General features: G+C 36.4%; 4 protein-coding genes across 4 annotated transcripts; 1 reads left to right on the forward strand and 3 right to left on the reverse strand.

Annotated features, from left to right (window-relative positions):
- Window positions 1-942: 942 nt before the first annotated feature.
- Window positions 943-4,552, forward strand: LOC136416047 (medium-chain acyl-CoA ligase ACSF2, mitochondrial-like). The gene is made up of 10 exons (XM_066401032.1): window positions 943-1,177; window positions 2,070-2,370; window positions 2,461-2,687; window positions 2,787-2,904; window positions 2,978-3,222; window positions 3,336-3,501; window positions 3,571-3,699; window positions 3,753-3,880; window positions 3,964-4,105; window positions 4,307-4,552. The coding sequence occupies exons 1-10, from the start codon at window positions 1,137-1,139 to the stop codon at window positions 4,532-4,534; spliced, it is 1,725 nt and encodes a 574-aa protein (XP_066257129.1). The 5' UTR covers window positions 943-1,136; the 3' UTR covers window positions 4,535-4,552.
- Window positions 4,553-5,017: 465 nt separating this feature from the next.
- On the reverse strand, window positions 5,018-12,883 carry LOC136419385 (cohesin subunit scc-3-like). Its single transcript, XM_066405668.1, has 19 exons — window positions 12,842-12,883; window positions 12,185-12,449; window positions 11,880-12,025; window positions 11,619-11,810; window positions 11,334-11,541; window positions 11,155-11,269; window positions 10,957-11,095; window positions 10,715-10,899; window positions 9,115-9,289; window positions 8,860-9,058; window positions 8,466-8,629; window positions 8,079-8,399; window positions 6,889-7,098; window positions 6,305-6,479; window positions 6,143-6,243; window positions 5,871-6,041; window positions 5,601-5,773; window positions 5,420-5,538; window positions 5,018-5,190 (listed from the first exon to the last, which is right to left on the reverse strand). Exons 1-19 carry the CDS (start codon window positions 12,881-12,883, stop codon window positions 5,018-5,020), a joined length of 3,273 nt encoding a protein of 1,090 aa, XP_066261765.1.
- A 1,493-nt stretch (window positions 12,884-14,376) lies between these two features.
- rad50 (DNA repair protein rad50) lies at window positions 14,377-19,226 on the reverse strand. Its single transcript, XM_066402913.1, has 4 exons — window positions 19,101-19,226; window positions 15,345-18,584; window positions 14,890-15,163; window positions 14,377-14,802 (listed from the first exon to the last, which is right to left on the reverse strand). The coding sequence occupies exons 2-4, from the start codon at window positions 18,579-18,581 to the stop codon at window positions 14,417-14,419; spliced, it is 3,897 nt and encodes a 1,298-aa protein (XP_066259010.1). The 5' UTR covers window positions 18,582-18,584; window positions 19,101-19,226; the 3' UTR covers window positions 14,377-14,416.
- A 364-nt stretch (window positions 19,227-19,590) lies between these two features.
- LOC136419386 (uncharacterized) lies at window positions 19,591-23,578 on the reverse strand. The gene is made up of 10 exons (XM_066405669.1): window positions 23,447-23,578; window positions 23,266-23,395; window positions 22,685-22,877; window positions 22,342-22,623; window positions 22,190-22,241; window positions 21,510-21,919; window positions 20,534-20,734; window positions 20,169-20,432; window positions 19,911-19,995; window positions 19,591-19,820 (listed from the first exon to the last, which is right to left on the reverse strand). Exons 1-10 carry the CDS (start codon window positions 23,547-23,549, stop codon window positions 19,663-19,665), a joined length of 1,878 nt encoding a protein of 625 aa, XP_066261766.1. The 5' UTR covers window positions 23,550-23,578; the 3' UTR covers window positions 19,591-19,662.
- Between the last annotated feature and the right edge of the window lie 1,861 nt (window positions 23,579-25,439).

Below are 25,439 nucleotides of genomic sequence, written 5' to 3' on the forward strand. Positions count from 1 at the left end.
GGTTGTCGAAAACAGGAAGTTCTAGGCAGACGTCGAGGAAAAGTTTCCGACTGTCTGTTGAAATCTTCAATAGAAAGCGATTAGGTTTCTGGCCAGTTTGGTTCTGTTTCGTTGATTAAACTCAGGAAGGAACGTGTGCAATTAACAGCGACCAAGACGTCCTGGGGTGCCGTATGGTCCGTGGTAATGCCGAATACATGAAAAGCATTCAATTCAGCTCCGCGACCTTCATGACCACGTAGGCAAGATTTACACGTGCATGAACCATTATTGTTGTCGCATGTGCAGACTTCCAAATTTCGCGACACTGAGGGGAATTAAGACCTGGAAATTATTTTAAAAAATACCAGCAAAGCAAACATACGCTTTTTTATATTTACCCCGTCGGGGCTCCCTGCCCACTTATTTTCTAATACAGTCCTGTCCCCAGGGTTATGACGTCACTTTTGCATAGCTGACCCTACGCCGCCCACATTCAGCTTCGTCGCTGATTCAAGGGCTTTCCACGTATTTCATTTCATGAACGGCAGTTAAATGAACTGACGGGATTCGTGACGTGGGCGTTATTTTAGCATCACAGGCGAGGAAAATTCCTGATTCTTGTAGGTCGAGACCTGCGAAAAATCACGAATAAGGCTGAAAAAATATCCTCCAGGGGCTTTTATTTTATTCATGTATTACAATCAATTCACATTTCGTATTCGAGGGGAAGCTTGTAGGCGTTACATTAAGGCTGGATATTGGATGTTTATCTGCCGTATTATTTTATGCTTGATGTATGTAATCCAGGCATTGTGGGGTCACTTTTCCAGCCGCAAGAGTTCTCTTGGTCGGGCACGTTAAAGGTCCAAAGTAACCAGAATTTGCAATCGCTATTTGCGCAAAACGTTGGCAATAAAGTTCCATAATTCAAGTATTATTCAAATTCACTTAATTCTGATTAGTTCGTCTACGTCAGCAAACATTTTGTATTTTGTTATTAATTAGCTTGGAAAAAATGATTTTTGTTTTCGACCGCTAGATGGTCTTATCTTAATAGTTTCATCTATTTAAATATTATTGCAGGGGCTCTGATAAGAAATTTTTGGTGACAGTGTCGACACTATTAGGTTATATTGCGTTAACTGAACAGCGAAATGATTAAACTGAACCCAAAACACTACTTGTGTCTTTTAAAGTAAGTTTTCCTAGCTAAAAAGCTTCGCTTTTGACTGTATCAACTAAGAGAAACATGTGTGTGCGCGGTACCGGTCTTATAGTGGGGGGCAGGTTGGGCGGCGGTCTAGGGTGACGGATTTTTCTTGGGAGTCGAGGGATGGTAATTAAAAAATTTGACTCAGGGCGCCAGACTTGCTAAGGCCGGCCCTGTGCGTGAGAGTGGCATGGAGGACAACGTCGTCAATTGTTCATCTGGCGTTTGACAGTTCAATTCCAAAAGAAATGTCCGCCATTTAATCCTGAGTTAGCTCAGTTTTCGGCGCAAATACTTTCTCTTTTCACTTGCCCAAGTTAAGTCAGGTATTCGAATAAATATTGTTAAAAAGGCCAGATTATTAGTTCGGAATATCCCCGAATCTAGGGAAGATCAGTGGGGCACATACTCAATATCCGTACATATAGGGGAAAAGCGGCGCAACTTGGTAGCACCACATTGGGGGTTGTCTTCCCTAATGCGAAATATCCACTCTTTAGGCAGTCAAATAACGGAGATACAACCCCATGTATTTTGCATACTGTCGCCTTACGTATCTACTTATGAAGACGCCTAGGTATAAGTTTATTAGAAGGTTCCCGGGAGATTCTGGTCTGAAAATGTTCTGGAAATGTCTCGTGTTTACAGCGCGCGGCAGTAGGGAGTAGTTCCTAAAACATGTCAAAAGCTTTAAGTGGTGATATTTCGGCAAAAATTAGTTACTTATAAGACCTTAAAAAGTGACACCCCCCCCGAGCCATCCCGTACCAAAGTTAGGGTTGGAAATCACATTTCAATTTGACTTTCTCATTCAAAACTTATCGCGCTTGTATCTGTTGCATGCAGCAACACTAATATTTTCCTTTATTCTACTTAGGCGAAGGGCCTACACAACATTAAGCTACATCCACAACCCAGGCACAGAACCATTACGTCCTCTAACGATAGGAAAACTACTTGAACGAACTGCACAAAAATATGGGGACCGTTCAGCAATTATTTCTCCATCGCAGAATCAAAGCTTCACTTTCGAAGAAGTCCTACAAAGGGCCGACAGATTAGCCGCCGCCCTTTACGGCTTAGGTCTACAAAAGGGCGATCGCGTGGGAATTTGGGCGCAGAATATCTCTGAATGGTATATTACGCACATGGGGGTGGCTCGTGGAGGTTTTGTATTGGTAAGAAAGACATAAATTTCTTCTGATGAATAGGGCATGGTAGCTGAGAGAAGCAATTTAGTAAGCTTTAATGCAAGGTTTCATCTTAAGGTAAACATCAATCCAGCCTATCAGCTGCAAGAGCTGCAGTCGTGTATTAATGCAGTAGGTGTTAAAGCTCTAGTGTGTATGAGTAAAACTAGGAACCATGACTATTACAGTAATTTGACCCAAATTTCACCAGAAATTGCTACCTGCTCACCTGGGAAACTTACCTGTGCAGCAATGCCATCCCTCAGCAGCATTATTATGACCGGTGAAGACAGTAGTAATCAGAGGTAGGGCATTTACTCATTACTACAGCCGGAATGTGTTTCGTTTTGACAAAATTCCACCAAACTGTTCATGCCATCATGGCAAATTAACTTTTATTTCAGAGGTACTTTTTGCTTCAACGATGTCTTAAACCTCGCGTCCGAAAATGCCGTTAGAGAAATAAGCAAAATCCAAAGCTACATTGACCCAGATGACTTAGGCCACTTACAGTTTACTTCTGTAAGTCACAATGTGCTTACCTAACTATTCTTTTTCTTAACAGTCTTCCTTTGAACGCTATTCCCTTCTCCAGGGCACCACTGGAACTCCGAAATCGCCAATGGAGAGCCATTTTCAAATAGTCAACAATGCGTACTTTATCGGGAAAAGAAATGAACTAGATCAGAAGCATCATGTAGTGTGCCTTATGGCACCGTTCTTTCATGGGATTGGCACTGTGATAACTTTGGTCAGTGCCTTGAATCATGCTGCATCTCTGGTAATTCCGTCTTCTGGATACGATCCTGATAGAGCTCTGGATGCCATTAGAGATGAAAAGTGAGTAAATACAAAGAAGCGGGCTCAAAATCAGCACTGCAATCTTGCCGTCATCAATAAAATTTTGAATTAATGATATATACTACATATGTGTGTTACACGTATCTACACAGATGTACTGTTATCATCGGAACTCCTACCATGTACGTAGATTTGGTTAATAGGCAGAAATCAAGAACTGAAAGCATTAACCCAGAAATAGCAGTTACTGGTGGAGCATGCTGCTCACCACACTTGTTCAAGGAGATGAAAGAAGTCCTCAATCTTAAGAAAGTTAAGGTTGGTCTGAAACGAGTAGTCACGAAAATTTCACCCATATCAAATTTGGTGAATGATTATTGATTTTAGTCTGTATATGGTTTAACAGAAGTGACAGCAGTGGCTTTCCAATCGCTATATGACGATAACGAACATCAATCGACTTCCACCGTAGGATACGTAGGAGATCATCTAGAAGTTAAAGTTATTGATGCAGAAGTGTGTGGTCCTCTCCTTTATTAAGTTAATAATTTCATTATAATTAATTTTAGGGTAGAATAGTGCCTCGAGGCACTCCTGGAGAGTTATGCATTAGAGGTTATTCGACCACACTGGGATATTGGAAAGACGAGGAGAAGACGAAAGCACTTGTAGGAGCAGACAAATGGTTGAGAACTGGGTAATTTTATGGAGCAGAACGCGATATATTTGTGTTTGCCTTCAAACAAATAGACCACTTATAAGGGCACTGATGATTTTCAGAGATCAGTTTGTTATAGATGACAACGGATACGGCAGAGTCGTCGGTAGACTGAAGGAAATGATCATCAGAGGCGGAGAGAATATTTTTCCAGCAGAAATTGAAGACTATTTAAATACCCATCCGTCAGTGTTAGAAACTCACGTGAGTAAGCATGAAGCAAATCCACATTTTACCAGTGCCTTCATCAAGAAAATACCTAGTCTTTTCATGTTAATAAAATCTTCTAGACACGCAGCCTGGTAGTTGATAAAACCATGATCTTTATGTTGAAACTTATTAAAAAATTCAATGGAAAATGATTTCAGGTTTTACCTACAAATTATAGTTTCTCAAACTTTTCAGGTGGTGGGAATACCTCACGAAAGATTAGGCGAAGAAGTGTGTGCCTGCGTTCGAATTAAACCCAACGAATCATTTACACTAGATGAAGTTAAGTCGTATTGCAAAGGAAATATTGCTCATTTTAAGATACCGTCTAAACTGAGAATAGTAAAGGCATTTCCAAAGACCATATCAGGAAAGATCCAGAAGTACAAATTAGTTGAATCTATATGTAAAGAAATCCAATAAAATTTGTCATTAATTAAACCAATGGGAATGTGAGAACTTGTGGATGATTTGAAAACGTCAGAATTTCTCCCAATGCAGATAATCATTGCAACTTATAAAAATATTGCTGAAAGGTACATTGGGCTTGCAGAATCTAACACGACTTGACGACGACCTCATTGTGGTATGAACTTTAACCAACATAAAGAAGGATGTATCATGGTAAAGCTTTGACTCAATTCTCATTTTTCCTACAATTTAAAAAAAATTATGCAGTAATTTATAATAACTGATTGACCAACTCTACGTCTATTTTATTTTTCCAAACTTAGAGAGTAATTGCATAGATCAATAAGACAAAACAAAAGTCTTTTGTTAAACTTAAGCTTATAGATTCTATGCAACTTAGATAATAAATTCTTCAAACACTAATATTAATTATCGAAAATGCAATAAAAACACACAAATTTAAAGAAAATTCTAAAACAAACTTTCATTCACGTTTTATTCCCGCATTTCGCTGATATGTTCACCCGTAGAAGTGTCGTGGGTCGATACATTTACCTCACTTTCAGTTGTTGATTGAGTGGAATAAGTCTTTTTGCGTGCCGGTTTAGCGATTTTTCGTTTAAGAGTTCCGCTTTTTTGTTGTGAAGTATCGGTTTTCGACTTTGGACCTAAACAAAAAATAAAGTATCCTTGATCTAGTAAACCAAAAATGTTCCTGAGAATGACGAATTAGAGAAACAATCTTGATTTTCAATATTCGATCTATTTTATGTCTAACTCATTATTCTTGTGGAATAAATATTTGTTAAATCAGGAAGAGCCCCATCGAACAAAATAACAATATATGTATATGATTTAGACGCCTACATATTATATCACTTCAAATTTGTCACTTACCAATAACGGTTTTTTTTTCTTTCAAATTCCTTTTAACCATACTCAAAGATTTTATAAAATTCAACACAGAAGGGTCGTTTTTATCCTCATTGGACAGCATCTGTTGTAGAGTTTTTAAACTGCAGTTCCAAAGTCATTTATAAGTATAATACACTATTTATTTTGCTGGCGGCTGACTTACATGCTATCGATTTCCGTTGAGGAATTCTTTAGGTGCGAGCTGAAAGCTCCAACGTAAACTAGGAAATCGTAGCATCTGTGTGATATCGCGTAACTCACGGCTAACGTCAGTATTCTGCAGGCGATTTTCATAGATATTAATTTCTTGGTTCGGTGGAATCTTTCTGCCAATACCTTAAAAATTTAATTTAATTTGCGGTTTTGGTGATTTTTTACGGCCCAGATTTTTCATAAACAGCAACAAACATTTTAATAAGACTTTATAACTTACCAACAGGGTTTTGACGTTCTCGCTTTTAACACCTACAACACCTGTCTCTTTCTGTATATCGAGATGCACTTTAACTAATGTATCTATAATCAAATGCGCCAACCACTTTTCATTTATAGATTGAATCTTTAATAGGACCGCTTCAATTATTTGGCCATATTCTTCATAACGCTGAAAATCGCTTATTCTTTGTTACATTAAGAACTTATGATTAAAAGTAGTCACTAGTGGCCAAAATCAAACTTCTTATAGGTCAAGTGATTAAAACTTACCGAATCGAAAAATTTGAAAATGGTTGACATACATTCCATTGGAATGATTTCCAAGCTGGCCATATGAAAAATCTGGAATATGTGCTTGCGAAAGCGGGCAACTATACATTTATATTTAAAAAAAAAATAAAACCCCTACGTAATAGTAATAGTAATATTCACCGGAAATAGAATCCTTAAGTTGCACGCTTATCTCCAAAATCAGAGTTATTTCTGGAATTAACAATAGATTGTTTTTATAGCTCGGCTTCAACATATCCAATTCATGAACTTCCTTGCTAAAATTTTCCAATTCTGAGCAAAGACTTAGGGAAGAATCGCAAATTCTGTCAAAACCCTGAAATATTCATAGTAAGGCAATATTTCAATTTAAATCTGAATAGAATATACAAACAGGATGAAAGTGGACATCATAAAAGTCAATTATTAACCAATATTATTAAGCTGAAATTTTAATAATGCCTAGTTTTCGAGTTTCATCTTAAAATGTACCTGAAGTGTGTTCAGTGTCGGGATTCTAGAGACTTATCAGGGTTATAGTAGTAGTAAAAAATGTGATGTGTCAAAGTTTTACTCTAAAACATTAAACCCTGATAATTTCGAATACAAAATCCCTCAGCACCCTATTCACATAGCAGGAATGCAAGTTCTGACAAGACTCTCATTTTTCGCAGGGTGATATTCTCATCAAAATAGAAAAACCCCAACATCTTAACAACAACTGAACATAAGCTGAAATGACTTACAACGAACATTGCATTCTTGATTTTGGATCGCATGACTTCGAAACACTCCGAGTAAAACTGTTTAAGCATATCAAAAGTCATTTTGATTTCTCTGGTCAAATCTAAGCCTTCGAGTCGCCGATCAGAATCCGCCAGAGTAGCATTAAAACTTATTGTTCTAATTTTCCATACCAAACTCCAATGACAGGCGGTTAAAATATTGTCCATAAACTGTAAGAAATGTTTTTTTTATATTTTTTAATAGAGTTACCAGGTTATAGACCACTTCAGTGAGGATTATAAATTAAGGCAAGATTTCTTGTTCAAATATCTGCCTAACATACAGGGTGTCCCGGAAATAAATACTATAATTTAATTCGTCAAAAGCAACAACTATTATCAGACAAGTTTTTTTTTTAAACACATTTATTTTCAGCATTTTTACCTATTAAAAATACTGTATACAACTGCCTATGAATTTTAAAAAAATCGAAATAAACACTATTTTATGGACGTTTTATTATCGTAAATTTTTTACTAACCATGATTTAACCTAGGTACACAATGAGACTTGTATTGTTTGCGATGGATATGTGTCGTTCCTGTTATTGTAATAGTATTTGAAACTATTGAGAATTTTTGGTGTAAATTGTCGAGTTTTACAAATAATGGGTACACTGATATAGTGTTTACTTATGTGAAAGCCAGTGGAAAGTCTAATCGGGTTCGTAGGATTTATACACATCGTTTCCTGGATCGTCTTACCCCCGATAAGGTATTTTTATGCATTTTTGTAGGTAGGTCAAAAATTTAGTTTATATTAGTAGTAAATAACGTAACGCCCCAACAACAAATACATTCCTCCAACTTAATAGCTGTACGCGATACGGATTATTCGAAAAAAAATGCACCTCAGGAAGCAGGTAAAAAATTCAGTAGATGCTTATGCGAAGAATCCGAAATAAGGTAAACAATTATATATGCCATGACAGGTAGCGGAATTGTGATAATTTTTTTAATAAATTGAACTAGAAAACTATACCTTTTGTGCAAAAAATGTACTTGAAAAAGATGTTGCTTTTTACGAGTTCTATTATTGATACAAATTATGGCATTTATTTCTGGGGCACCCTGTATTTGACAATATATTTTTCGTAGCCGAAGATGGGCTACATAAATAACATACATACATACATATGTATTATATGTACCTCTATGTCTGACTCGAGGATGGTCGTCGAACCAAGCAGTGTTGCCCACAAAATATAATTGTTCAGATCAACTTTACTGAAAACTACAGCTGTTTTTCGACTCATCAGTAACGTATAGTTATTTTTGCTGAAGAAGGATTGCTGCAGCTCTACAGAGATATAAGATTTTACGTCTCCCATACATTTATTTTTAATGCTTTGATCAACGCTTGGGATCTTATCGTTCACGTAGATGAAATAATCCATAAAGGCAATCAAAGTTTTCGTCTTGGTCCAGCCTTTAAGGAATGTGGAGGCTTGTTTGATTACTTCACCAGACGTCTGAAAGAAAAATCATTCAGTTTTATATGTTATGTTTAGGTAAAAAATATCCATTTGCGCGGATACCTCGCATTGTTTTGTAGTTAGATACTCGGGATTAATTGATGGAAGCATCGAGAAAATGTTTGTTATTATTGTCTCGTACTTCCTATAAATTACAATCAGCCTTTTTAATTGAGGATAAATATGTCTGGCTAGATCCTCGTGGTGTTCACGGTTCACTGTCCTCTCTAAAAATAAAATTAAATGGTAGAGTTTATTGTAATAACATGATAAACCGCATAAAAATATGTATGATTGTTCCATTTCAGTTAATTTTTCAGAAAGGTGTCTTCTAAATATACAGTGGAAATTTAAGGGTTAAAAATATAATGCGTTAAAGTTAAAAACCCGGCTACGTAGTCCAAATACACAGCATACTTTTTAGTAGGCTACTGACTACGTAGTACGTAAAACTCACCTGATACATTTGAAAACGGGCGCACTATAGATCCTCTACCAGTTAAAGTTAAGAGCACACACTCTAACATCAATGAACTTAAAACTTCAATAACCTTGAAATCAGGATTGTTAGCGTTCATAATACCGAAGCAAACGCTCCAATTTCGGAAAAGATCATGATGATCAAAGCAAGATTCCACCAAAATTGGAAAATTTGACTGGAAAAAAAATATAACAATAAAAGTAAAATAAAAACATTAATTCAATCCCTTACAAAAGAAAACGCCAATTTACATAGTTGTATCAATAAGCTTTTGGGATCCATTGCGCTACTTTGTAAAATGTCCATCAAACATTTTCCAGCCGCAGAACCAATTCGGAAATCTTTGTGACAGGCTACTTTAAGCAGATTCTCAAAGAGATCCTCTTTGGGAATATAATCCCTGTGGCTGAAATATAACAACATAAATATACAATACATGCAGAGATATAGAGCGAGTGTTCACCCCCTCCCTGGATTGTGAACGAATATTGTCCTAGAGAAGTGGTTCATATAAAAGTGTTGTGGGTGTAGACAGAGTAATATTTGCTCGTACTTTAAGTAATGTAATTCAAAATCGGAGGGAAGTTTCCAAATCTTCGAACGTTACTATCGGTGTTATATACAGGGTGATTCACGGTCGATGGTAGGTTAGACGTTTCTGGAAGACTGATATCACGATTTTTATGAAAATTTGCATAAGTAGATAAATGAACTTGCCCTATCGACGTAAAATATTTTCAGTCATGCAGCGTTGCCGGTTCTATCAGAAAATACTAGCATCTCCGATATTTTAAATGGAACACCCTGTATATTTTTTCATTTTTGGGTTCTACATTTCATACTAATAACTTCTGCATTTAACTTCCTATACTTATCTCTAGCAGTTTTCGGAATATTATTTAATTTTCTTATTTTTTGTTCAAAGTGAGGCCTTTAATAAAACCTCTGCTATAACGTGATTTGAATTCACAAAGGGACAAAATTTTGAATATAATTTGTGAAAGGTCCATCAATTTATCGCATGTAATTAAGAATGTTCTGTCTTATACAGGGTGGCTCAAAATTAATGGTCTTACGGGTAAACAGTAAAAGTGTCTAAAGTGTGTTTTTTCAAATGAAACCCTCTGTATATTACTAGCCATGCTGAAAGACAATTAAATTTCCTTTAAAATGATGTGGTACATCCCTATACCTAAACCATCACGTTTCGAAAATAAAAGCTGTTTTGTCTTTAAATTGAATTATTTAAAGATATTTGCCAAAGGTGGCTCTGCGACGCCATAATTGTTGAAAACTATGCAATTGTTTGAACAGTTTGACAGGCGGCGTTGTTGTAATTTTTTATTTACGCATTTTTAAGAATAGTGAGTCAAAAACAGTGAGAATATAAATTAATATATAATATATTAAATATTCCGAAAACTGCTAGAGATAAGTATAGGAAGTTAAATGCAGAAGTTATTAGTATGAAATGTAGAACCCAAAAATGAAAAAATATACAGGGTGTTCCATTTAAAATATCGGAGATGCTAGTATTTTCTGATAGAACCGGCAACGCTGCATGACTGAAAATATTTTACGTCGATAGGGCAAGTTCATTTATCTACTTATGCAAATTTTCATAAAAATCGTGATATCAGTCTTCCAGAAACGTCTAACCTACCATCGACCGTGAATCACCCGGTATATAAATAGGAGGTGACTCAAAATAACTGCTGACCAATCAGGTTTTATTAGAAACAATTTTTCATCAATGGCAACAGATTTTAGGTTTGTGTCCTTTATATTAGCGTAGAAGAGGTTGAACAATTAAATGCTTTTTGAGACTTACTGTACAGCTAGATTGTTGAACACCTTAAGAGCTAGAAGAATCACCCTCGTATCTACGTCTTGAACTCTTTTCCAGACTTGCACACATAAGGCTTGGAGACCGCTTTTCCTTAAATGCTCCTTGCAGTGAGCATCTTCGGTAATTGGCAGTAGGAGATTCAATGCAGCTATTCGAACGGTAGGAGACTAAAAATTCTTAATGATTCATTTTTTTTTTTCATTTTCTTTAGTAATTGTTAGCACCTCATCTATAATTAAATGCCTTATAACTTGAGAGCAATGAAAATCGTCTAGAAACAGAGCTGGAAACATCCCGATCCAAATCTTTAATTCGTAAAGACACGCCTCCTTGAGTTTAAAAACACTCTTGTCGGCAATTCCACTAAAAAAACCACAATAAAATAAACAACATTTTAAGAAGCAATCTTAAAGGCTACAAACCATATTTTTGTAAAACAGAAATATAGCACGTTAACGTAACCGTCTAGAACTGATGCATTGTCAGATTTTGGTTGTCTCTCCTTTATCATACACAGTGAACTCATAATTTTGAGCACTAAAATTTATTTTATTAGAAAGGAAGTAAATAAATTACTTCAGAGTTGATAATAGCGCCTTACCAAATAAACAGGCCGTGTGTAATAAAGGTTTGTTAGTGGCAAAATTGCACATATCGCGCAAAAGAGCCAGGAAATGCTTTATTACCGGACTGTTAAGAATTTGTTGCTGGTGGGCTTCGATTAGGAACATTTGTAAAAAATTGAAAATACTGTACTGGTAAATTTTGGCCAACTTGGATTTTTCCTCAAATAAATACTTGCTGTAATCCTGAAAAAAAAACCATTTTATCATAGTTTTATATTTACACCCAAACTAAAGATTTTAAAGAATAAAAATCTACTCACTGTTGCTGCGTTGATTATAGAAGAACTGTTAGCAGTCCTCACAATGCTCATAACGTCCGGGGTAGAGGAGAAATATTTTTGTAAATTAAATTTCTGAAACGACGCGCAGTCGAAAAAAAACTGAAAAATATGATAAGGGCCTGAAGTGTCAGGCTTTTCTTTGGCGTACCTAGCAAACCATTGGGCTAGAATCTTAAAAAAAAAACTCAATATACTTTGAGTTATTCATTTCATTATTACATAGATCGAACTACGAATTACATTAACTTCCTTAGGGTTAGTTATAGTTTGAGCATACAATGAACCCTCCTGGTTCTCTCTTTTAGGCTTGTATCGTTCCCATATCATTCCATGATTTCTAATTTGTTTGCATGCTTTTACAAAGTCATCGTAATCTCGTGGTTCACCTGCAAAATGTAATTTTTGATGATTCAGATTTGTTTCTATTTTTTTACAGATCTTGGAAGAGTTAACCTTGTTCACTCATTTCCCTTTATAGACACCTACTTGAATATTGATTTTACGGGGATACCCTGGTATTTTTTCACTAATATATTTGTACTTACCAGGTTCATCTTCTTCAGAATCCATTCGTGACACACTACTATTAAATTTACTGGTAAGACCATGTAGGCTATCCAGAAAAGAGTTTTCTTTATCTGAGAGACAATCCGCTAGAGATTGGTATTTTGACGAATTGCTTAGAACAACAGAAATTGAAGGGGTTTCTCTCGCTAAATTAGCAGTACTAGAAACGGGAGTACTTTGGGCAAGAATTCTCTGTTTTTTCCTCGCCTGAAATTCCATTCTTAACGCCATTTTAGGAGCTAACTGAAATAAATAGGATTTTAGTAAGGTTTTAGTGCTTAATGATGTAAATTTTAATTTCATATGAGAACTCAAAAAAATCTGTGTTCTTGTGTTTTTTATTTTATGGTGAACCGTTGTTTTGTCGCATTGAAATCAAGCATGAGAAGTATTTTTTTCAATTTGAAAACATTTCTTATGCGCTTCTGGAATATTCCAATGTGGACACCCAAAGTAACTCAAACGTAGCTTTTGGGTATTTAATAATAAATGATTATTGCTAGTCATCCAAAGTTTTCTCTCTATGTGCTATTTATGTTTGTGGTCTCTTTTTGCAGTTTTTTTAATGTCACATTGGGTCACCAGAACAAATTAAAATCCTCTGGTATTTCGCGCCTTTAGGATTGAGTAAGTACCTCATTGTCCTCCTTCGACTGACATAATGGAGGCGGGGGCATTAATTATCTGGGCTACGCCAATGAAAATGAGCCCTGCTATATTTTGAAAATTGTCAAAAGAAATGGGCCAAAGTTTACTGATCAGTCCCTGACAGATATAAGAGCTTTAATTTAAGAGGACAAGCTCAAAGTTCAACAAAGAAGTCTTTACTCCTTAGGCCTTTCAGATTTTTGCTAACTCCTATTAGCAAAATAATCCTTATAGAAACGACGAAATTAGTGCTAAACGTTGGTCAATTTCTCCATTTCCATGAACATTTCCTTGTTGGAAAACTTGCTAGGAATTTGAAAAATTTCAATTTTCGTTTACTGAACTTGAAGAACTTTGACTGAACCTCGTCTTTATGATACAGAATCTTACCTACTGTAGGTGGACAGCGGTCAAACAAACCAGGCACCGGATTCAAATAATGAAAGGAAAATCTGGAAAATTATATGAAAAACAAAGCGCTTTTAACGTTAAACTCAAACTAAAAATGGCGCAAAATGGGGAACTGAACAAGAACGAGGGAGGGGATATTTTTTACTTCAAAATGTGTATTTTATCAGCGCCCTCTATATCTGAGTTATACACATATATGTGGGAACTACACCACTTGATCGGAATCCGGATTCAAAAGGTGCAGCTTGCGAGTTAAGGTAGTGCGGTGTGAAGCGATAATCAATTTAGGGATGGGTATCGAAGCGAATAAACGAATCCATTAAGTTCTTTAAGTGGTATCGCATTGATAGAATAAATAGGTATTGTTATAGTTTATCGCTTAATCAGTTTTGCATGTGACACCAGGAATTTTTAAGGCGCCATCTATTAGAGAGTAGTGACATGCTTCTCGATTTCAATTTATGTCAGAAACTTATTCGCGCCCTCTACAACTTTTCGCGCCAAAATATTAATCGTATTATAAAACGTTTGTAGTATATTTCCGACTTTTATCATTATTTTAGGTAAATCGGGTAAGTACATAAGCAATTTATTTATTAAAATGTATGCAAGTGCTAAATTGTTTATAAGACACATACATTTCTTCTCCGAAATCACGCGCAAAAATGATCCCATGTTCTTAGAGACAAAAACATTCCTATCCGACATGCATTACGTGTTTTCACATGAAGGACAAGAAATAGAATTTAAACTGCCTAAATTAAACCAACGCAGCTTTACGATTCGTGTTTAGATGATTTTCAGATATGCGCTACGGCGCCTTTATGAAAAATAATGCAAAAATACCTTGTACCGCAAGAACACCCATATCGCACGGACTTGTGGTACCTTTTTTCGTATCAGTTATCACCACCATGTCCCCTGCATTGTTCAATCGAAAATCAAAATTTAGAGTTCACGTGCAATTAGCTTTCATGACCCCATCGGTTCAACATGCGTACTACAAAACGAATGCCAATATGAAATTAATGCAAATTGATTTCAAAGTAACTGTTTATTTCATTAATCTTCAACGTAAGAAATGTTATTTAAACGTAGTTTAAGTAGTAAGTAACAAGAACAATGTGTCTTAGTCGCTACTACAGGTACACTCAAATGATTTCCGTTTTAATTTCTGAAAAGCCCTCAGCATTTCTTTCAACCTTCTGATACTGCGAGATGCTCTGATCCCTGACTAAGGCCTGCAAAAACTCCTCGTCGTGAGTAATGATTAACAGCTGGAAATTCTTTTGCCTTTGCCGCATTGTGATAATCCTCGACAGGACGTCGCTTAAGCTCATAATGTTGTCCCTGTCCAAGTTGGTGGTGGGTTCATCAAGGGCCAAGATCCCGCAATTGGTGCTGAAAGTCTCCGCTAAAGCCATACGGATCACAAGACAGGCTAACACCCTCTGGCCGGCACTGCACCTGCCTCTCATGTCCAGTTCGATTCCTTTTTTGACTTGCACTACCTTGTACGTGTAGTTTCTCTTCGCTCCTAACACATATAACAGGAATAAACAGGAAGCGACAATAGGATTATGTGTGTCTTATACCTAATTAGACATAGGTAAAGTTGTCTTACCTCCTCCAATTTCATCCACAGTCTTAATTTCGACGTAGTCGATATCGTTTCCTTTATAGATGTTTCGCCACAGTTCTCTAATCGCCGTGTTTATCTGAACCATCCTTTCTTGATGGAACTTTAGAATGGATTTTTCCAGGGCTTCAGTGTATTTTTTCAAATCTGCGACTGCCAAAGTTTGAGTTTTCAATTCAAAATACTTCAGTTTGTGTTCTATTGCCGACTCTTTATGTTCTTTCTTATTTAGTTCTACTTTTTTGGTTCTTATTATTTCCTAGAAACGAAACTTGGTCAAGCATATATACGGAGGTCAGCTTATAATATAAATATTATGATAATGATTAGTGTTGCATGTGATGTTTTTCCAAAACTTCACGTTCAAAGTAAAATTTGAGACATCTTGTAACTCTCTTCCATGAAAATGCATGCTATTGCGGAATTTAATTTATAGTTACCTTGTGACTGGTCATTTCTCCGGTCTTCAAGTTGATCTCCGTGTTTTTGGCATCAATTTCAGCCCTCACTTTCTTCCGTTCCTCAATAATAGAATTACTGTGTTTCTGCCTATTCAGTTCTCGATACTGGTTCTGCAAAGCTTCACTTTGCACTTTCTTCTCCCGCAGTTCCTTGTTGTCTTTAAGGTACCGCAACCGGCTTTCCTGATTCGCCAATGCTTCCTTATTTTTCATTATGGACTCAGTCAGAATTTTCTGCGAGTCATCTAATTTGGAAATGTTATTTTTGTATTCCCCAAGCTCCTGGAGTATTCTCTCAAGTTCTCCTTTTTTCTCTCCTTGTTCATATTGCTCTATAACATTTCGGAGTTTCTCAGCTTCATCTATGTAGCGCCTGCACTCTTCTATATCAGCACGAATTTTCTCCAGCTTTGTTTTATTGCTCGCGATCATTTCTCCGTGCTCTCTTTTCAGCTCGCTTAGCTCATCTTTCATGGCAGATATTTTCTCTGGCACATCTTTGTGATTTTGCTCCAACTCAGAAGTGACTTTTCTATATTCAGAGATTTGTTTATCTAGCGAAGGCCGTTCTTGAACCACCTTCTCGGCTTCCAACTTCTTCTGCAGAGTCATCTGCATTCGACTGCACAGTCTCTGAATATCCTCCTTCGTTTCATCGTACGAGGCACGTTTGAGTTTGTGCAACCTCCTGAGATTTGCTAGTTCAGATTTAACTCGTGACAATTCAGTTTCAGTGTCGATTAGAGTGCGGTTCGAAGACACCTTCACCAGGTCTCGTGACAAAGTTTCCCTGGCTTGTTCACTTCTTTTAATTTCCTGATCCAGGCGATCCAGCAAAGCTGCATCTGATATCACTTTCATACATTTTTCAACAATATTTTTCGGCTCTAACAAGTCAGCCTGTAGCGCGACTAGTTCTAGCTTGGCATCATCCAGTCTTTCCTTGATTTTGTGCAATTCTTCTTCTAATTCCGGAATGGTTCGCTTTTCTAACGTTTCTATAACTTCGCTGATGGGCTTCAGTTGTTGCAGTTTGTTGTACAACTCTTCCTCTCTTTTCAAATTAGATTCGGTCTCGTCTAACTTGCGTGGCAAGTCCTCGATTTTTGCTTTCAGCATAGTGATAACACCAGGCACTGCGGATTTCTTCGAGGAAAAGTCAGTCAAACAGACAGGACAGCAGGGAGAATTTTGCTGGAATTCACTGATGAACTGTTCAAATAACGTTTTAGCGGATCGAAAAGCTCCTTTTTCGCGCTGCAGTTTTTCTCTTCTATTATACGTCCGCTCCAGCAGTTCAGAAAAATCGTTTCCTTTACAGGTATTTTCCATTTTAATCTTACTGCGATTTAGCTCTTCTCTATGGTGTCGCAGCTTCTCGTCAGTGTGCTTCACCACTGCTTCAAGATTGATGATTTTCCTATCGCAATTAGTAACATTTTTAGATAACGATCTCACTCTTTCTTCTTGCCGTTTTTGAATTTGCATAACTGCCGATTCATATTTATTCTCCGGGACATTTTGCCCGAATAAGAGATCGAAATCTTCTTCATGTTTTTGCCTCAAACTTGCGATTTCTGCTTGTTTTTCGGCCACGGCGACTTTCTCAGCAGCGATCTTTTGCTCGGTAATGGAATTCTGCTGCAAGACTTTGTAGTCGCGATCTAATTTAGTTTGGTCTAAATCTTTTTTGTTGATTTCATCGTCCATTTCCTCCAATATCTGACGTTCTGCATTTTCGTTAAAGCCCGCTTCTTTTTTGACTAAAAGTTGTTTTATTTTATCCAAATTATTGTCTATCTCTTCCAGCTGAATCTTATAACGTTCTAATTTGTTCAATTTCATTTTTGTCTCCCGTATTTTTTCTCTCATTTCATCCATCTGTTTGTTATTTACGCACAAACTTTCTTCGGCGGAGACCAATTGAACTCGAACATTATTAATGGATGTTTGCTTGAGTTCCTGCGTTGTTTCCATAGCCTCTTGCTGATTTTTATAAAGCAATTCTTGTCCTGATCTGATGGTTTTCAACTTATAAATAAACTCATTGTGCGTTTCCCCTTCTTCAACAGTAATTTCATATTTAACAGTGGTCTTCTCGATCAGGTCTTTCATTTCACCGCATCTCTTCAAATGCTGAGCTTCTTCTTGTTTCAGCTTCCCAAAAGACATTTGGTGATTTTGGAGCAGCTTGTTCATTTCTTGTATCTTTGAATCCATAACAGCTTTTATTCTTTCCTTTTTGGCAATTTCTTGATTGGCACTATCTTGGAATGTGTCGAAGTGTAATATCTCTGTATTTAAATCATTGTCTGAGCCTTCAAACTCATCCACTATATGCTTCTTTAGAATCTCTTGTTGTTCCTGAATACCTTTTAACTTCGTCTCTAAACTAGCCTTTTCTTGCTGAATTGCCACAAAGGACTCAATGAGGACATTTATTTCCTCAAGTTTTTCCTCTAAAGGCTGAATTTCATTGCGTTTCTCTTGAACTAGTTCTTGAAGACCCTCTAACTTCAGCTCACTATCTCCTAGTTCTTCTCTTAGTCTCTCAGTATTTCTTTTAATCAATTCCTTTTGTTGAACTTGCTCTTTTAAAACCTTAATTTCATTAGATTTTACCTTAATAAGCTTTCTAAGTTTCTCGACACATTTGTTATATTCAGAAGATCCAAATATGTCATCAAACTTTTCTTTAAGTTTTTTTGGCTCATCTAAGGGCCAGGCAGAATTTTCTTGGTGGCAAAATATAACATTGTTTATTATTGCTTTGGAAACATTCAATTTCTGGGAGCAATACAGATCTATGTCAACGCATCTGCCTCCGATATCGTGCATCTTCCCATCTTGATCTTCCCATCTAATTGCTGGGTCTGTACTTTTGAATGTCATCTTGCCACCAGCCTTACTTGAAACCTCCAGAAACTTGGCAACAGTCACAGAATTGTTGCTGGAATCTTTAAATTTTAACTTAATGCTAGCTTTTGTTCCAGCATGATTAGATAATTTTGGATCATTGATGAATCCTCGACCATTTTCAGTTCCTGCTGGCAAATCGCTAGTTAATGCATATTTGAGAGACTCCAAAATGGTAGTTTTTCCACAGCCGTTTTGCCCAAGAATTAAAGTTAAAGGTGTTGAAAACTTAACTCTTTGGTCTGTATCAGGACCAAAACTTCTGATGCCTCTAATGCTCACCCTATCCAGTAAAGCCATTTTCTATAATATAAAAAAAATGAATAGCAATTCCTGTTTAAGTAAGACAGTTAAAGCAGCAAAATGTAAATCAGTTGCTCCATAGTAGTAATGCCTAAATATATACTAAAAGCCCTACATAATCTTTATTAATGAATTTTTCTTTAATTTTTATTTCATGCAAGAAGAGAAAATGTCTGTAGAAGTACAATAGATATTGCTACCCAAATTGAAAATGATACTATAAAGAGAGACAATGTTGGAAAATTACATTTTTGTGGAGTTAATCGCATAATTTTTTCTCTGATTGATACAGATTTGCATCATTTTTAATTTTATTTTTGTATATTTTTTATATGTAATAACATTTATTCATTATTTCATTGGGGTAGAAAGCTTATCTATGCCACAGTAGCCTACCACATTTAACCCCAATGGCATTAAAGGTGCTCACTGTTAATTGCTACTCTCCTTCAACACATTAATCAGATAATTTTGAATTATTATTCGGATGGTAAAATAAGGTAATGTCCTACTCACCAATGTTTGAATCTTTAAGAATTTTACCTATTTATTGGTAAACTACGTTAAGTAAGTTTCCAGAAACTATTCAGTTATTATAACATCTAATTTAATTAACAAAGTAATTATTAATGAGACTTTAGGTGCATAACCAGAGGTAAAATGAACAGAAAAAATTTAGTAGCCTTGAGGAACAGAGAGACAAATAAAGCTAACTTTTTTTAATAACAAGAGGGCTCATCTTACGAAACAGAAAAAGGTTATGTTATTTATTTATAAGACTGGGGCTGAGACTGATCGATCCAAAAAATGTATATCGATAATTATTGGCGGGAAAGATAAAAGTCACGTGACTTTTAAATCGCAATAGATCTAATTTCGTATATGGGTGTTACACAAAAAGAACTACTATCAGATTGATTTATATTGCAAAATTCAGTACTGTGACAACACTTTCGTTAAATTCTCAAAATTTAACAAAAATAAACATGAATGATAACATCGGTAAATCCACGGATTGATTAATAAAAATAATAACAAGAAAATATTAATTAACATTAATAGTACTTAATGTAAATTATTAATAATTGAACGGAAATTGAGGTTTGGATCCAAAAAGGGAAAAAAACCTACTTGGACCGCTTGAATCTACATTTTGTTTCTCGGAAGCATTAAATAGAGGTTCTACAGCGGTGTCCGTTAAATGCGAAAGATTGGGACTAAATACATCATCAGCACCTAAAAAAAAACGATAATGTTAAGAAAGAACTAAATTAGCATTTTTTTTAGTGAATATGCAGAGCTGTCGCAAAAAAAACTTGAACTTACATGTAGTGAAGTTACATTCATAATTTTCGCCCTCCCCCGCCTCAGCGTCCGAGTTTGACAAGAAACCGGCGTTTGAACCCTGTTCCTAGAAAACGACTTAATTTTAATGTTTAATAAGGTTCACTGTAGTTGTCAATTGCGCAGGAGAAACATCGCTTTGTCCTAATTTTTCGAATTTTAAAACAGTAATACAGGATCACCCTTTATTTACCGCCTGACAAAATTGTTGCAATAGATGATGCTACAGCAGTAACTTACCTCTGATACGGTAGAACCATTAGCGTGATCAAACGAAAATACAAACGGCGCTCCACTTCTAAACGGCGACTGTCCGAAAACCGGCACATTATTTTCTTTAGACTGATTCGACTCCAAATTAAACCTCACAGTCTTAACGTTCTGATATAATACAGATTTAGATGCGTTTTTATTTTCCGTGGGAGTCAAAATAGATCTCGGCTTCAAAGGGGTTTTATCATGGCTTGGTAGTTCGTGGGACATCTTTGAAGAGGGTGGAAGGCTCTAAAATAACAAGTCCAAGTCGTTGTTAAGAGCTTTAAACCAAGAAATAACATTAAGAGATTAAGAAATGTCCTTTCTGCATCTCCTTGTATATCACTCACTTGCACGAAATCCGAAAGAGCCTGTGTAGTTTGCGACTTTTCACCAAAACATTGCAGGTTTTGCAGTATTTGCTGTTGAAAATTATTGGCTTGATCCTCCGAAATTCGGTTTATAATCTGAGATGGAGACGTAGATGACAACCCCAAACCTTCTTTTGGAATTTTGACGCAACCTTCCACAGACTCGGGAGGTTTTTCACACTGAAAATACCATCAATAAGACAAACAACAATCCATAGCATTTTCTAGTAAAAACATTGCATAAAAATAATAAGTATTTTGAGTAAATTTGCAGTGGTTGAGCATTCCTGCACTTGCTGCTGTTTGTTAGCTTGAGCTCGTGAAAATCCCATACTTAACACGTTAACTGCTATATGAATTATGCGTGATGCGTACATAACATAGTTTGGGGGGCCATACGAATCATTTGTGATTCATCTGCAGCTTTTCGCATTTTTATCGTTGCTTCACCGATAATTTATGAGCTCCGTATAATTGCATTGGTGTATATTATGGCAGTTAACGTGTTAAAATCAGCTGATTTGGACACAATAACGGAAACGCGCATTAAAGAACGCATGTAAAATCGTTATGTTCGGTCATGAAAGGCGAGCAATATTCCGATAATGTGGATAGAAAAATTGCTAGAGATAAAAGAACTTGGATAATATAGCGAATATACTCATTCGAAAAAAATATTTCCGTGATATGTTTGAGCACAATGGCGAACGCTTTCCAAACCAAAACAAAATCTTCAAGTTTTTCCAAATTTGACTGAACAGAATAAAGAATAGGATAGGATAACTATATCTTTGCGTGCACGTTTTCAACTCGTGGCCATAAATATTCATACGATTAAATCATTATTTCAGTGATACCGATAGAACACATCTCTTCATCATAATTATAAAAAGTCCCTGTTCATAATTGATATCTGCGCACTACTAATCCCCCTGAAATCCATACTGAGTAATACCATAACCGAAAATCTAAATTGTAAGGTTTCTATGCATAGAGTCAAATAATGACTAAATAAATCAGCGCACTCTTGAATAAAACTTACCACAGTAACCTTCGAAGTATCCTCATGGACTTCTGGATCTCTGAACCCATTTTGATCCAGCTGAAGATTTGTAGTCTGTCGGCAAGAGGGAACTTCGTCTTGAGATTGACCGAACTTGATCTTCTTCAACCAATTTGTACAGAAATGTCCCGTTCGTTTTTTCGGTAGGGGTTCCAGAGGTTCCATTACCGGCGGTATCAGAACTTGCTGATCTAAAATGCGGATTTTCTCTGGCACCTCCGGCGGCATTATTTCTTCTTCTTGGAACAACGCATTTAACTTCTGGTTGTTGAACATAAGTTCCGCTGATTTTTGTGATTTCACTGTGTGAAGACGATAGAAACTTCGAAAGTCTATAACTCTTTCACACATTTTAAAAAAATTTAATTGCAACCTTCTAACACAAAATATCAATATAAAATTTTCGTGACAATTTTTTCACAACGTTGATCTGAGACACCCTGTATATTCCTCCTTTTTTATTATCATGAAATATTAATTTTTTCCCTATTTATCTACCTGTTGCACACATAAAATGAATCCCAACTAACTTAAATATGTTCTTTACCACAACAATTGCAAATATAGAGTACCTGTTTGTATGACTCCTGTAGGCTTTTCCACTTGCAACTCTTGACTTCCAAACTACAAATAAAGGACATACGCAAATTAATATGCATTCTTTAGACGACACAATAAAAAACAGAAACCAGAGTATTAAAATATCGGTGTGAGCACTACTTACAATTATATTCGATATGTTTTTTATGCTCGAAGTCCCAAATTTCTGCTTCAGTTTAACCTTTTCTTGAAGCTCATATAGATTTCGGATCGCCTCAACCTCTTGCCGCTTCAACACTTCCAATTCTTTGAGTTTCCGTTCCGTCACATAATCTTCAGCAAGCCGAATGAAGAAGTTGTAATACATTCTTTGTTGTATCTCCTTCTTTTGGGCGGTAATCCTTTTGCTCTCGCGTATTTTCATCTCTCTCATTTTCAGTTTTATATGCACTTTTAGATATTCCGCCTGCCGATAAAAAAGTTTTGGGAATGCAAATATATTTATGATTATGTCGATTTCGCAATACTCTCGCATTTTCTAGCTCCTTCTGGCGAGGATCCTCCACAAGTTTTAGTTTTGCGTCTTCAGAAAAGACGCGCCATTCTTCTACCACCCGCGCTGTTTCTCGCTGTTCAATTAAAAGTTGCGCGGCCAGCATCTTTTCCAATGTGTTATGATTTATTACTGATTGAATCTGGACGTCTCGGTTATCTCCGAGACTTAAAAAAAAAGTACAACATCAAACTACAGGGTGGTCTATCGAAAACGAATCAGACGAATTTGCGTCCAGGAAATTTTTTTTCTATAAACGCTGAGACTTTCCACCTTTCCACAAAGAGGAAATCATATTTTGAATAGAAAAATGTATCTGTCCACTGTGGCCAATGGAAGGGAGGTAGTCGTATGTGTAAAATGGTATTAACTCTCCTTATTCTTAAAATTGAAACCTGCGTGTAATAAGCAATTTTTGAACACAGTTCTGAGATGAAAAGGAACTGTTAGTGTTAATATTAATTCTGCAAATTTGCAATATTATTTAAGTAGGAACTGGGGCTTTCTGGATATAGGTATAAGTACAGATGTATGAAAAAGCAAGAAAACTCTCACCTCGCGTTGATGAAGTCCAGTTGTTCAAGTTGCTCGTCAAGTTCCTTTATGAGCTCAGCATTTCTCTGGCTTTCTCTTTCCAGTTCTTTGACTTCACGCTCCGCTGGTTCAATGATTGTATTTAGCATAACTACAAAGTATTTATGTATAGTATAGTTGCAGACAGATTACCACAACTTACATTTAATTCGCACATCAAGCTGCAGTATTTCCTTGTCTCTTTCTTGCATAATCTTGCAAATTTTCTCCGCACAGTCTGGATAATCCTCTTGGACGGCCTCCATTGGAAATTAGAGGAATCTAGTTTTTGAAGGCCAGAACAGTCTATAGCGGAATCCCTAGTATCTGTCAGTTAATATATCATAGTATATCACGATATTTCACTAAAAATATGTAGTAAATGCACAAAATTACCTTCCTTGCAACAGTTATTTCCTTCTTTATACTGACAGTCTTTCCTTCTTGGTTCCCTGGCTTCCAATGTTCAATTTTTCGTGGAAGAAAAAGACAAAAGACGTGCGGAGTTAATAAAAACAATAGAGCCTAAGGGTCATATGTAATTAGAAAATGATCGGAAAACAATTTTCTGCACATGCGCCGTGTTTAAGAAACTGCCTTGCCGACACGCGAACGTCTATTTAAATTAAAAAAAAGTCACGTGACACTTTGTATCAGATTTTATTAACCGAAAGGCGCTTATGGTGGACATCCTCGGGGTTCGCGTGGATTTTCACAGTATCAGACATGGCCATTGTCACGATTGCACATGCCTGAGTTGATGAACTTGCCCATGAATCCATGAATATCACTATGGAGAGAAAACTATGGCCCAATAGTGTTATGATATTTTTCTTATGTCGAAATACAGAGTTCATTATCACATACTTCAATCAAGGGTGCGCGCGAAGCGAGGCGCTCTTCGACCAATCGATGGGCATATATGTAATTAAGCATTAATGGCCTCTGGGCGTCTTTTAACCACGTTTAAAAGATATTTCATTTAAATCCATTTTACTGAAACCTCGATATGAGAAAAGCGAAGAGAGACAATAAAATATCCCTCCACGAGCGTTCAGAAACGCCTTTCATAATGCGCTCATTGCGATGCCTGGTATGAAAGTATAGTTATTTTAAAGAAAATTTAATTTTGCGGAAGTGATTTTCGCTATTGCAGCCAAAGTGTCTAGGCTAGTTCCGATTAGTTCAGGTTAGTACAGGTTAGTTGTAGGGAAGGGAATTCCTAAAAGTAACTAAAGGTGTCCGCGGACAGAAAAGCGTATCTAGCGGAGATTGTATTCATTACATGGAGCGGTAGGAGTGAGGGATGCTGTGCTAATTAAAAGAATGCTGCGATAGTGTAAAAATCAGATTTATGCAATTGTGAATGCAGTTGCTTCACTGCATTGTGTAGATTGAAGTCACATAAGAAAGGAATTCCCAAAAGGAAGAATGGATAACTGGAAGCTAAAGGTGTCCATCGACGTTGCTACCGTCTCAAGAAATGCCTAACAACGGTCCTAGCAAGGGGGGGAGGTTTTAGTAGGTAAACGTCCCCTTAAGAGGATACGATTTAAGATAAACTGGATTATTACATGAAAATCCTGGTGAGCTTGCGCGTAACCGTCTTGTTGAGTAACATTTGTGCTCAGCATAGGGATTACTCACCTCTGTGATGAAAAACTCGCGTAGACCTTACGGGGGTTGGTTTTTAGGGTGTGGTTCCTAGATAGATGAGATGCGAGGAATAGAATTGAAAAATCGAGTGAAACGGCTCTATATTTAATTTACCGTGGTTAGACTTGATTTGAAAATTCGTAACAATCCATCATTATTACTTAACAATTAATGACTGCAATTCACTAATTATCTCATAGATCTTAGTGGTTTCAAGTAACTATTGATTTTCTCCATTATGGAAATTAATTTTATCAAATCATTCTTAATTTCTCACAAACTACGCAATCAATTGCGACCCAAAGGGTAAATAGGAAGAAAATAGAATTAGTAGTGTAATCAAACCGATATCAACGTAATACTGTGGATACATAAGACTTCGTGTCATGGAAAGTGTAATTAATGTCTGAAATATCTAAAAAACTAGCAGGACTGACATGAACACATTTGTTCAGTTTACTGCTGCATGCATTAGATAAGAAGATCAAGTATTCGATATT

The sequence above is a fragment of the Euwallacea similis genome, chromosome 2 (assembly GCF_039881205.1).
Source record: "Euwallacea similis isolate ESF13 chromosome 2, ESF131.1, whole genome shotgun sequence".
In the NCBI taxonomy this organism is placed as follows: Eukaryota; Metazoa; Arthropoda; class Insecta; order Coleoptera; family Curculionidae; genus Euwallacea; species Euwallacea similis.

What these genes read in the sequence shown, in the direction of transcription:
- LOC136416047 (XM_066401032.1), top strand. Translation starts at nt 1,137, where the DNA reads ATGATTAAACTGAACCCAAAACACTACTTGTGTCTTTTAAA. An exon ending in CACTACTTGTGTCTTTTAAA is followed by an intron (nt 1,178 to 2,069) that starts GTAAGTTTTCCT and finishes TATTCTACTTAG; the next exon opens with GCGAAGGGCCTACACAACAT. An exon ending in TCAATCTTAAGAAAGTTAAG is followed by an intron (nt 3,502 to 3,570) that starts GTTGGTCTGAAA and finishes TATTGATTTTAG; the next exon opens with TCTGTATATGGTTTAACAGA.
- LOC136419385 (XM_066405668.1), bottom strand. Translation starts at nt 12,883, where the DNA reads ATGCCCCCGCCTCCATTATGTCAGTCGAAGGAGGACAATGAG. An exon ending in TAACTACAAAACAATGCGAG is followed by an intron (nt 8,400 to 8,465) that starts GTATCCGCGCAA and finishes TTTTTCTTTCAG; the next exon opens with ACGTCTGGTGAAGTAATCAA. An exon ending in TCAAGAATGCAATGTTCGTT is followed by an intron (nt 6,480 to 6,888) that starts GTAAGTCATTTC and finishes TGAATATTTCAG; the next exon opens with GGTTTTGACAGAATTTGCGA.
- rad50 (XM_066402913.1), bottom strand. Translation starts at nt 18,581, where the DNA reads ATGGCTTTACTGGATAGGGTGAGCATTAGAGGCATCAGAAGTTTTGGT. An exon ending in GAGAAATGACCAGTCACAAG is followed by an intron (nt 15,164 to 15,344) that starts GTAACTATAAAT and finishes TTTCGTTTCTAG; the next exon opens with GAAATAATAAGAACCAAAAA. An exon ending in TGTGGATGAAATTGGAGGAG is followed by an intron (nt 14,803 to 14,889) that starts GTAAGACAACTT and finishes TATATGTGTTAG; the next exon opens with GAGCGAAGAGAAACTACACG.
- LOC136419386 (XM_066405669.1), bottom strand. Translation starts at nt 23,549, where the DNA reads ATGGAGGCCGTCCAAGAGGATTATCCAGACTGTGCGGAGAAAATTTGC. An exon ending in GCTTGATGTGCGAATTAAAT is followed by an intron (nt 23,396 to 23,446) that starts GTAAGTTGTGGT and finishes AATACTTTGTAG; the next exon opens with TTATGCTAAATACAATCATT. An exon ending in AGGAGCTAGAAAATGCGAGA is followed by an intron (nt 22,624 to 22,684) that starts GTATTGCGAAAT and finishes TTTTATCGGCAG; the next exon opens with GCGGAATATCTAAAAGTGCA.